Source organism: Pseudophryne corroboree, chromosome 3, assembly GCF_028390025.1.
Source record: "Pseudophryne corroboree isolate aPseCor3 chromosome 3, aPseCor3.hap2, whole genome shotgun sequence".
In the NCBI taxonomy this organism is placed as follows: Eukaryota; Metazoa; Chordata; class Amphibia; order Anura; family Myobatrachidae; genus Pseudophryne; species Pseudophryne corroboree.
The window spans coordinates 460,132,391-460,145,361 of NC_086446.1; the positions used below are offsets into that span (position 1 = coordinate 460,132,391).

The window sequence follows — 12,971 nt, forward strand, 5'->3', positions numbered from 1 at the left end:
TGACCGCGCTGGCGGCATTTCAAATGTAGCGCTGGCCGCCAGCCAGTCAGAACTGGCAGTCTGGCAACCAATCAGGAGCAGCGGCTGCTGCCGCTTCCCTGATTGGCTGCCGGTCTGCCAGCTCTGATTGGCTGGCGGCCGGCGCTACATTTGAAGTGCCGCCAGCAAGGTCAGTGTGTATGTGGAACTACCTGTGGCTGCTGTATCTATCTCGCTGACAGCCGGGCAGCGCTGTGCTGTAGTTCTCAGCGCTGTCCGGCAAATCTGCGCATGCGCACTCTAATCCCGTGAATCCCGGGATTGGAGGCTCCAATTCTGGGATTCAAATCCTGGCATTTTTGGGCCCAAATTCCGGGATCCCGCCGATCCCGATCCCGGGATTGGCCTCCCTATATCTGAGTAATATCCCTCTCTTGAGGTTGTCCGTCTCCTCGGGCACAGTTTCTATAACTGAGGTCTGTGGGAGGGGCATACAGGGAGGAGCCAGCCCACACTTAAACTTTTAAAGTGCAGAAGGCTCCAGTGGACCCGTCTATACCCCAAGGTACTATTGTGGACCCCAGCATCCTCTACGGACTACGAGAAAAGGATTTACCGGTAGGTTATAAAATCCTGTTATCAAGTGCATGCTTTAAAATTATACATAGTAGCTGATTGATTGCCATTGGCAATTTCTCCAATGGCAGACTTCTCCACTCTTTTCACTGCTTCATACATCTCCACCACTGTTCCTTAATATTATCAAATGAGAGAGCCGATAAAATAAAACACACAGGAAAACTGCATTTTATAAGCAAAATAAGATTCATCTTGATGTACAATTTGGTCATTATTCAAAAATAGTTTTTAGGTTATGGCCAGTGGATTTACTGTCCACACAATGTCACCGAGTTTGTACTTACACTTACTGAGCCCAGTTTGAAAAAACGTTTCAAATTCAAGGTTGGCTTTCCTTAAATCCTCATTTCACTTCAATTAGCAATATAAAAACCTTATTATAAAGCATCTGTTGCATGCCGCACATACTGCCAAATATGTGGATGGTCAAATTGCGTACTGTAGATCTAGCAGCCATTTAGTGGGTTAGCCAATGTGAAGATACATATCAGTATCTCTTGTAGTTGGTTACATTGCACTCTGTTCACCAGATCATTTGAGCACTTGTCAGACGTCAGATCAACAACGAAGCATTCATGAGTATTGTAACATTTCATATACTATTTTGGCAAGTCCTCAAATTCAGGATAAATCATCCATGAGTATGAGAGCAGACAGTACTATAGGAACTCTGATGAAAGCTACTTTGTATGAACGTTGATTCTTCTGTTTTGTACATTTAATGAGATTAGCGGGAATCTTTGTGTAATAACCTTCTGTTTGCTTGTCTACTTAGTTGATACTATACAGTAGCTGTGGAGCACAAGTGCTTATGTTCATGTTGCTTCTAATAGCTGAGAACAAAGGATTTTGAACCTGTAGCTTCAGGAGAACAAATAATATAAAGCCACAATAATGTTACCTGCTTATCTTCCATTTGGAAAGTGATGCATGAAGCCACTCCTGTACAGCCCGCATAGGAATAGAACCTGAAAGAAAACTCTTTTATAACTATGCACATGTGTAAATGCACCTATTGTTATGGCACATAGGTATGCATGGAAAAGATGGCTGCATCTATAGATTGAAAAGTCACATGGGAGCAGATGGGTGGATTCTTTGCTGATTGCGGATGCTAAAACATGAGGTAAATAGAGTATAGTGAGGGGGAAATACCTGCGTTGTGGGGCGCGGCATACTGCCATTTTCTCCCTGCACTTGGGAAAAACATAAAAACAAACAAAAATGCCAAAGCTAGTAAATGTCGCCTCATTCACATCATTACCTAAGGTATGATATATAGCTAGCAAAGCAGTATTGTGTAAAAGTTTCAATTAGTGCAGGTGGGTAGTAGGCTGGATATCAAAATTACATGTAACTTTTTCCACCGTGTGAATTTCAGATAGACACACAAACCTGCAATACTAGGTACAGATACTAGGTGCAGACACAGAACTAGGGTTTAAAGGTTTGTGTATGTAAAAGTCCTATTCCTGGGACTGATTTAGAGGTGTACACAGATCATGCGCGGCTGCGATTTTTCGATTCTCAAGGGTAAAAAAGTATGCAGGCATTTCCTTTGTGCACTACAGAGCGACGACCACTTTGCATATCTAAGCAAATGCTCAAGTGTGCTGGTGGATCCAATCTCTTCATAATCTCTGGATCCATCAACACACCATAGGTCGCATCATCGACTCCTTGAACAGTCCCTGCTTGGTGCAGAGTATCTCTTATTACTGTCTTAAGATATGACAAACTGTGACTGTTGTGCTATGTTAGAGATCACAGACTCATGCCGAAACCCACCCTTGACACTCCCATTGCATGCCCATGGCACCTCCTCTTTTTGCGAAGACTTTATGTCACCTTCCTGACTCCATCTTGAACCACTCATGGATAGCAGAAACCGTCTCAAGTAAGTAATAGTGATGTCATATGCAGATGTGTATGCCATTGCGTACTTTGGTGTGCGCAGTAAAGGTTTAATTGACTGTTCATGCATGGGCAGTAGCAAAGAAAGCTCAACTGCACAAACATAGTTGTGGCGACCACCTCTTCATCAGGCCCCTTATTTTCTACCAGTGGTAGCGAACCTGGTCCTCGAGAGCTACTAACAGGTCACGTTTTCAGACCACCTATCTGGAGCACAGGTGTAGTCATTACTAACACCCCTTTTATACCGCCTGAGGCGGGTCACACCTGGGAGCCTGACACGGGTCCTCCCGGCTGTGACCCGCCTCAGGGCCCCCTCCGCCGTTGTTTCCAACCTGGCATATTGCTGGGTTGGTGACGTCAGCGGTGACTGTACTTAGAGATCACATGATATCCAAGCGCCGTCCGTCCACACAAAGTGAACGGGAAATGGATCACATCGACCCGGCTTCCCGTTTACACAGCACAGCGAGCCGGGTTGAACACGTGTTCATCCCTGCTTCCTACCCGAGTTGGAATACCAGGTCACTCGCCCCGGATTATTCCAACTGGGCCCTTTTACACCGCACAGCAACACGGGTTATGAGCGCTCATGTGCAATAACACGTGTTCAAAGCTGGCGGTGTAAAAGGGGTATTACTGTCACATTGTCAAAAATGTGGTGCATTCATTCCTAATCGACACATTCTACAGATCCGCAGGTGGCCTGGAAAACATGAACTGCTTCTAGGCTTTCGTAAGCTTTAGCCTTTACTGAAAAGAAATAGATAAAATGCAGAATCACATTCAGTGTTACAGTACTGCAAGGTCAGGAAAGACAGTACTGTAAGCAGTCTGCATAAGGAGATGACTCAGCAGTAGAAAGTGTTCCTGAAAAATATTTGTGAATGTTTGCAACTATACTTATGAAAGATATGAAAGACAAAAGATATTGGTTAAATCTTTTGGAACACCTCATTTAAATAAAGGGCTGGCAATAAAACATGCATGCATAACATTGCTGTGCTGTGGGTGCATGCATTAAGGGCCTTACACACTTGCCGATGTGCGCGACCAATATGAACAATCTCGTTCAGTAAGGATCGAGAAATTGTTCATATCGCTCAGTGTGTAGGCACCAATGATGAACGATGCGCGGCCCCGCGGTTGGTGCTGTGTCGTTTATGCCTGCAAGCCAATATGGACAATATTGTCCATATTAGCATGCAGGGCTATGGGGCAGGGTGATGTCAGGGAGTGACATCACTCCCCTCGCCACCGGGTCAGCCGTTGGGCACCTCAGCGGCAAATCGGCAAGTGTGTAGTGCCCAAACATGCATGCCCAACATTGCTGGCAGTGGGTGCATGCATGTTTTTACATTGGTGGGCAGTGGGTGCATGCATGTTTAAAACATGCATGCACAACATTGCTGGGCAGTGGGGTGAGTGCATAATATATATATTGTACATTGGTGGCCAGTGGATATTTATATACATTGGTGGCCAGTGATTAGTGTGTGAGGAGCGCTTCTCTCTCACACACTGGACGGAGCGGCTGGATGGAGCGGCGGCTGGCTTAATGGGGCGGAAGCGGCAGGCTGGATGGAGCGGGGCGGGAGAGGCAGGCTGGACGGAGCGGGCCGAGAGAGGCAGGCTGGACGGAGCGGCTGGCTGAATGTGACGGGAAGGGCAGGCTGGACGGAGAGGTGGGACGGAGCAGTTTTCTAGGTTAAAAGTCGGCCGCATTGAACAGTGTATGGCATTCCACGGCTGACCAATGGACATTTGCCCTGTCCCTTACATAGAAAGGAATTGGGAAATGTCTCCTCCTTAGGGGCGGAGCGTAGATATCGTGGCCAATACACTGTGAGAGATCTCACAGTATGGCTGGCCGTGAGAGATCTCACAGTGTATGTCCATATTATCTGCTGGGTTACAGACTGGCAGATAAAATGTCTGTCAATACAAAAAAAATGTCTGCACTTGTATGCCCAGTATAAGGTAACATTTTCTATAGTGAACTTACTGGCATTCATTATAGGAGGTGCAAGCTTAATTTCAGCCTTTCAATATGCCATTATAACAGTGACCTGTCTTTATACTTGGCCACTTATTATACACAAACCAACTGTATGCAATACCTATACGAAAATATTCCCTGAAGATAAATGTTCCTTAAAAAAATACTTACATAAAAAATTGGAAAAAGTAACCTGTCATTCTTTTTACCTCTTATCTCTCGTGCAGGGGGGATCCTGATAAATGTGACATTTGGGGAAACACACCCCTGCATCTGTCTGCTGCCAATGGTCACCTCAATTGCTTGTCCTTTCTGGTGTCCTTCGGGGCCAATATCTGGTGCCTGGATAATGACTATCACACCCCGCTGGATATGGCAGCTACCAAGGGCCACATGGAGTGTGTCCGGTATCTAGATTCCATTGCAGCCAAGCAGAACAGTTTGAATCCAAAGATGGTCTCCAAACTGAAGGACCGAGCATTCCGTGAGGCAGAGAAACGCATTCGTGACTGTGCAAAGCTGCAACGCAAGCACCATGAGCGAATGGAGAGGCGTTACCGCAAGGAGATGTCTGACCATTCTGATACCATGAGCTTCTCCAGTTTCTCCAGGTACATGAAGTTTTCCACAACACTATACAGTTACTGATGTATAATGTTTATTTTACTCTGCTATATACAGTTATAGCGTGCCCGTTGTCAGAAGCTGACTGGCAAAGTTTAGCTTGGTAAGAAGGACCAAACTACAGTTTGTAGCCTAGACTGTCCTCCCATAAACTCCCTGTCCATTCCCGCACTAGAAACAATGGGGTATATTTACTAAAGTGTTGGTTTTTAGAAGTGGAGATGTTGCCCATAGCAACCAATCAGATTCTAGATATTGGTGGTCATTCCGAGTTGTTCGCTCGCTGCCGTTTTTCGCAGCGCAGCGATCAAGTGAAAAAACTGCATTTATGCGCATGCGCATGGTACGCAGTGCGCATGCGCTAAGTACTTTCACACAAAAGTTTGCAGTTTTACAGAGGCTCGAGTTTGCAGTTTTACAAACACTCGAGCGACTGAAAAACGTAGCTCGAGTGTTCGTAGTATAGTTGACAGGAAGTGGGTGTTTCTGGGCGCAACTCAGCGTTTTCAGGGAGTGTGCTAAAAAAACGCAGGCGTGCCAGGCAAAAACGCAGGAGTGGCTGGAGAAACGGGGGAGTGGCTGGCCGAACGGAGGGCGTGTTTTTGACGTCATACCAGGAACTAAACTGACTGCAGTCATCGCAATCAGGGAGTAGGTCTGGAGCTACTCAGAAACTGCAGGGAAATATTTAATAGCAGAACTGCTAATCTTTCGTTCGCAATTCTGCTAAGCTAAGATACACTCCCAGAGGGCGGCGGCTTAGCATGTGCATTGCTGCTAAAAGCAGCTAGCAAGCGAACAACTCGGAATGAGGGCAGAGCCGGATTAAGGGGGGTGCCCCGGGGGTCAGTACCCCGGGCCCCCCTGCTTTAAGGGGGCCCCCGGCCGAAGCTCTGCACCGATCTACAGGTTGCCGGGGCAGGAGGGATCCACGCTGTGCATGTGGCTTCCTCCCCCCTCCTCTCGGGCAGCACGGTCGGGGACTGAGTCAAGCAATCTCCAGCCTTCGCTGCTGCCAGGAGAGATGCTGCTGGCGGCAGAGGCTGGAGATTGCTTGACTCAGTCCCCGACCGTGCTGCCCGAGAGGAGGGGGAGGAAGCCGCATGCACAGCCGCACTCCTTCCCCGGCAGCGTGGATCCCTCATACCCCGGCAACCTGGTGTCTTCTCTTCTCCCCCTGCTGCAGCGCGGCTCCCGTTGCCTGTGACCGCGGGAGGTGAGCAGCGGAGTGGAAGGGGGGGGGGACTGTGGGGGGTGGTGGTCCACTGGGGGGCCCTGCTGTTTTTGGTGCACCGGGCCCCCCAAGGGCTTAATCCGGCCCTGAATGAGGGCCATTATTTTCTAGAAGGTGCTAAATAAATGATCAGTAGAATCTGACTGGTTGCTATGGGCAATATCTCCACTTCTAAAAACCTGCACTTCAGTAAATATACCATGTTCACCACCAAACAAGGCAATGCTCTCAAAAATGGACATGTGAGTTGAAATTAAAATACAAGGTCTCTCAGAGCCACTAAAGTTGATGAAAAGAAAGTTTAAAAATATTTCACAATATTAATGTATTAAGAAATTGCTTCCAACAATTCAACATTTTTCATGCATTTGTTCTGTTATTGCTATCCAGAAATGGCAGTACAGGTTAAGTCTGCCATATCCAAAATGCTTGGGACCAGAAGTATTTTGGATATTGTATTATTCCATATTTTGGAACATTTGCATACTGTAATGAGATATCTTGGGGGGGGGGGGGGGGGCGGAGAAAAACAATGCAGCAAAGTTACTGACAAACTAGGTTGTACTACATAAAATGCCCATTCCCCCTCTCCCCATCCCAGCTAGAGTACTCTACCAAGTTAAGTATTTGAATAACAGGTACACCAGCAATATGAACCTTTTTACATAGGCTCTAAAATGTGAATTTTTCGTAAAGTATTGTCTATGTCTTTCTCTTTTCATCAGCTCAGTGAGCCAGCGCTTCCCGAGTGCCACATTACTTGCCACCATGCCATATTCTCATGCTGCCGGTACCACAAAGGGCAAAACTAAGATGCAGAAAAAGCTGGAGAAAAGAAAGCAGAATGATGGAACATTTAAGATATATGAGGATGGTAGGAAAAGTGTACGATCACTCTCTGGACTTCAGTTAGGCAATGATGTTATGTTTGTAAAGCAAGGAACCTATGCCAGTCCCCGGGACCGAGGGCGCCACCACCTTCGTGAAATGTTTTTGCATGAGGAAGATTCACTATCCAGGGCTGTCAGTGACCCTGGACTACATGGGGACTCTGCCCACTCTGAAGTCAGCACAGACTCTGGACATGATTCTCTGTTCACCAGACCAGGACTCGGCACCATGGTGTTCAGGAGAAATTATCTGAGTAGTGGGCTGTTTGGTGTGGGTAGACAAGAGGACAATGGACTCAACATGGAAGGTGAGGGGGTAAAGCTGCGCAGTCGACTTAAGCGATCTCCAAGTTTAGATGATAGCATTGGCAGCGCTGGCAGTCTAGAGGGAAGAAATGAGCAGACTCTTCCATGGGAAGAGGAGGAGTTAGGATTGGATGACGAAGAGGAACCTGACACCACCCCCCTGGAGACATTCTTGGCCTCACTGCAGATGTCTGAGTTTGTGTCTCTGCTTCAAGATGAGAAGATCGACCTGGCAGCCCTCACACTCTGCTCCGACCATGATCTCAAAAGTATTCGCATCCCACTAGGACCTCGCAAAAAAATTCTAGATGGTGTCCAGAGGAGGAAGCAGGCAGTGGAGAGACCCTTGGCCATGGGAGATACTGAGCTGTAAGTAATACAAAATAACCCTGTGTGACCTGATCTCTCCAATCTGAATGCTAACTAGATAGATAGATAGATAGATAGATAGATAGATAGATAGATAGATAGATAGATAGATAGATAGATAGATAGATAGTCATTGTAAAAAAAGCACAATGACATTTCAATTCAGGCCATGCAGATATAGGTTACAAATCGCCAATTCAAATTAAAACTGACGATAACAGATGGGAAAAAGCTATGGGGGAAAAATGGCTAAAGTTAAAGATATCACTTAACATCCTTATTACCCAGATCATTGAAAGATTAATAAGTCTTATTTGTCTAATTTCAGAGGAAGTATGTCATGTCCATTTAAAGGCTCCCACCTATCAATAGTCCTTGGTGCTGCATTATTTTGGGACTGTCCTAAAAATGCACTACTATTTATTTCTGCTTTCCTCTATTAAGCTTTCATAGCACATGATTAGAAAGGGGGATATGAAGAGCTGATTGATGCCACTTTGCAACTATCATCATCTGTTCTTTCATTGCTGTTTTGTTATATTACCAATTTTTGTTTATCATTAAAGTTTTAGGGCCTCATTTGCAGAGCACAAACGGCCTGAGTGGGACACTATTGCGATATTCACGCAACCGACAATGTTTTTAGTCTTCACATGCACCTGAGTCGCACTGCGCATGGTACACAATTTTGTTCATACAAAGTCGCAGAACAAATTTAGACGTACAGTAGCAGAAATGTAAGGGGCGTTGACTGGGAGGTAACAGGTGTGGCTAAAAAGACGCACGGAGATGTTTCACCCTATGAGAGTATCACAGGTGTGTTGTCACTCACATAGGCGGTCATATTAAGATGGAGAAACTGCACCTGCCGCAGGGCTTGTGCAAGCTTTCATGGTCTAAAGACGCACCAGACAGTATTGCAGCATCTATATACACTGTAAGTGGGCGTCTCAGTCCTTGCACATTCAGACGCACAGATATACATTAGAGAAATGTTTTGTAGCTGCATTAGCATAAAGTTGCAGATGAAAAAGATGCAAGGGCGGCTGTGTCTGACTTAGAATCAGGTCCAAATTGGCTTAGGTGCAATAAAACACTGTCTATGGTAGTATTATGGGCCAAACTTTGTACAGGTTTGCTTAGATTTGTGCTAAAGCAGAAATTGCCCCAACAAAGTACGTTATTAGGTGCACTAGTGAACCTATTGCAGAGCAGTGATAAAATAGATTTCATTTTACACAGCAAGTTTCTGAAATGAGGTAGAAGGTGCGTTTAGGTCTGTTGTGCAGAGGACAGCCATTTCCTCTCTGGGAAAGTACTAAAGGTACCCACACACAATACAATTATTTGGCTGATTTGCCAATAATCGGGTGGTCAGCCTGATTTTTTCAACATTGTGTAGTCATGAGCGTTTTAGCGATGTGCCGATAGTACGTTTCAAAAACGTCTGGAAGTGCTCAGCTTTGATTTTCCGATTGGTCATACTTGTCATAAGATATCGACCAAAATGTCTTGATAATGTGGAGTGTGTGCACATGTACAATAACCTCATCCTCGTTGTGGATGGACATATTCAAATTCACTGTTGTGTGGCAGAAAATCGGTTACTTAAAAAAAAATTGCTTGTGTGCACTGCCGATATCAGGACCTTCCACAAGCCAGAAAATTTGTCCCAATTGTTGATTCAACCAGAAAATTGCATAGTGTGTAGCGAGCTTTAATCTTTGCAGTGGCTCTGAGCTGGCAGAGCTTGTGTCTTACTGAATGATGTTAAAAGAACACATATTGGGGGTCATTCCGAGTTGATTACTAGCTGCCGTTGTTCGCAGCGATCAGACTAAAAATCAGCATTTCTGCACATGCATATGCACCGCAATGCGCACGCGCAACGTACGGATGCAAAGTTCTTTGTGGTTTTGCACAGGTTCTAGCGAAGCATTCAGTCGCACGGTACAACGCAGGATGATTGACATGAAGTGGGCGTTTCTAGGCGGTAACTGACCGTTTTCAGGGAGTGCTTAGAAAAACGCAGGCGTGCCAGGGAAAACGCAGGCGTGGCTGGGCAGGTGTGTGTCGTCAAAAGCCGTCCCTCCAACGTTAGAATCAAAGCGCACGAAGAGTAAGTCCAGGGCTGGTCTTGTTTTGCACAAAATGTTTTTGCAGGCGCTCTGCTGCACAGGCGTTCGCTAGCGAGCGATCAACTCGGAATGACCCCCATTGCACCTTCCACTTCTGCTCCATTTGAGAAATACATTTGTCAATTTAAAACAAATCATCAAACACAACAGTACTATACGTAATAAAGGTAGTTATATAGTGCCCTGACTAAGTAATTTAAGCCATAAATAGTATTTTAGGAATTAAATGTTTTGTGTAATTAATGGGGCAGTTGTAAAATGTAAGAAGGTAGGACTTTAGAAGTGACGTTTACATTTTTGCACAGTGCCCCTCTCCGCTAAATGCACTTTTAGATCTCTTCCCTCAATAGCAAAGTATTTAATGTCTTACTTTTATAATCGAATGGTGTCCCAATTTCTGAAATACTATAAATGTACTGTAATTGTAGCCACAAATAAAATTAAACAATTGCATTATGTGCTACCTTTAAAGAAAAACTAAACCTGTTTAAGTAGAAAATCACAAGTTGATCATGTTTTCACACCTTCCTAACCAGAACAGATTTTGGGATGTTTTAGTTTGGTTAAATGCGAATTACTTTTTTATTTTTTAGTTTACCCAATGAGGGCCAGATTCACAGATGTACGCAATCTCGATGGCTTGCGTACATCTCCTACAGATGTGTCCTCATACATCTTGCCTCAATACACCACGTAGCAGGAGATGCCTGGCATGAGTGAGCTGACAGGACCCATGCAGCTCCATTAGGGTCTTATTGACATCGCTGTGTAAATATTATGCACACGCAGACTCTGCTGATTAAACTGATATGTGGCATGCCTATATTCTGTGTGCGACCAAGCAGTTGTACCAGGAAAGCACTGTAACATAGCATTTCGTATGTAGCTACAGCCACGGTCACACTCAGAATATAGGCATGCCGCATATCATTGTTATCAGCAAAAGCGAAAAGACGCTCAACACTACCATTTCACTCTATGGCAGGCATTCCCAACCCGAGCCCTCAAGGCACGCTAACAGTGTAGGTGTTAGTGATATCCAGGCTTCAGCACAGATGGTTATATCAAAATAGCTGAGGTACTAATTAAGTCACCTGTGCTCAAGCCTGGATATCAGTAAAACCTGGACTGTTAGTGTGCCTTGAGGACCGAGGTTGGGAATGCCTGCTCTATGGCATGGCATGACTAGAAGGGCTGTCTGACGTGCCAGGAGGCTAGATGCATGTGGACATATCTGTAAGTTTTCAGAGCTGAGCATTTGCAGGATGTGTACAGTGCATGTGCAGATATCTGCCTGCAACAAAGGTCGCAGTGCTCCCTATGTCAATCATGCTGCAGCCATTTAAGGATGGGTAAGGGGTGGCAGTGGCCAGCATTCCAGAAAATGGGGACATGACGGTCCCATTTTCTGGATGTGTCGATGCCAGACGGTGTGAAAACACATACCAGCCTGATGAGGGTTACTCAGATGGCCAATGTTCATGCAGAAGCTGGCAGGAGGCGTCTACTTACATAAGACTCCTCCTGCAGTATTAGTATACTTTAACACAGGAGACGACAGCTGTGCTACTGCGTCCATCCCTGATCAGGTCCTGAGTTTTATAGGCCCTACACACTGGCCAACATAACTGCACAATATGAACGATCTCGTTCATTATTGAACGAGATAACGTTCATATCTTTGAGTGTGGAGTCACCAGCAATGAACGATGCATGGCCCCGCGCTCGTTCATCGCTGGTGCCATGTCGGCTGTGCATGCAGGCCAATATGGACGATCTCGTCCATATTTGCCTGCAGTTCTATGGAGCCGTGTGACGGGGGGAGTGAAGTTACTTCACTCCCCCCGTCACTACCCCCCCCGCCGCTGGGTCGCCCGTAGGCCGTATCCGCCGTCGGGCAGCTCGGCGGCGGATCGGCCAATGTGTAGGGCCCATAATTCATTTACTCTAGGACAGATATGACTTTATTTTGGTACCAAATTTCAACAAATATTAATGCTTATTTATTTTGTCACTAAGAATTACCTATGGGAAGTAGGCAAACATAATAAACAATATATTTTTCCACAGTTGCTCCCATAGTTACTTTAATGTGTTTGGGCTTTTGTTATTACAGATAGTGGCATCTACTGAGTGAGCAGGACCCAACTACAGTGCCAGAAAACTCAGCGGCCACTTACTAAACTAGTGACTGCTCTTCGCCAAATGCATGCCACAGTAGGAGACCCAGAACTCTCCACAAACTCATGGTTCAGTCAGGTGCCAAGGACATTTACCTCTATACCAGGAAATCCAGAATCCACAGTGTGATGTATATTAAAACTGCAAAAAAAAAAATGCTGCACTTTCCTGTATGTTATATTATTTTCCTATGGAAATGACCTGTGCTGTATGTTACTGTATACATCTTGTTCTTCTTGTTGAACTTGCCTTTTAATTTAAGGTATCCTCTTTGAGCATAGGAGTCATGGACAATACTATGGCTAAGCAAGAGACAAGGCAGCTAAGGGCACATCATCATTGGCACACTAATAGTGCAAATTCATATCAGTCTCTTTCACTTCATCTGTGATCTGTGATTAACATTCATTGATAAAAATTGCAAACCTTGGAAATTTCAACATTATAAAGAAAATATGCAAATGAGAAGCCTCAGTAAAATATTATTAAGTAATTATGACTTCAACGTGTCATTATACCAATATAAAAGAACTACCCTTAAAACCTCCTAGCATTTCAGATTTTCAGGATATCTGCGCTTGTGCACAAGTGAATAATTAGTTATTTTCATGCAACCACCTGTGTGAGGGCATGGATAGCCTTAAAACATGGACTGCTAGCAAGACTCTAGGGATTTATATTTACTAAAGTGTGGGTTT

The 12,971-nt window shown here is 45.1% G+C and overlaps 1 protein-coding gene across 3 annotated transcripts in view; it reads left to right on the forward strand.

The window, feature by feature from the left end:
* Positions 1-12,766, forward strand: part of USH1G (USH1 protein network component sans) — a 91,949-nt gene extending 79,183 nt beyond the window's left edge. For 2 of the 3 annotated variants that reach the window (XM_063960671.1, XM_063960673.1), the window contains 3 exons: positions 4,759-5,142; positions 7,115-7,954; positions 12,209-12,766. In XM_063960671.1, the coding sequence (XP_063816741.1) occupies positions 4,759-5,142; positions 7,115-7,954; positions 12,209-12,212 (1,228 nt within the window). In that variant the 3' untranslated portion in view covers positions 12,213-12,766. Of the gene's footprint in view, positions 1-4,758; positions 5,143-7,114; positions 7,959-12,208 lie in introns of those variants that run through there. The other variant, XM_063960672.1, reaches the window with a different exon arrangement.
* The last annotated feature ends 205 nt before the right edge of the window (positions 12,767-12,971 follow it).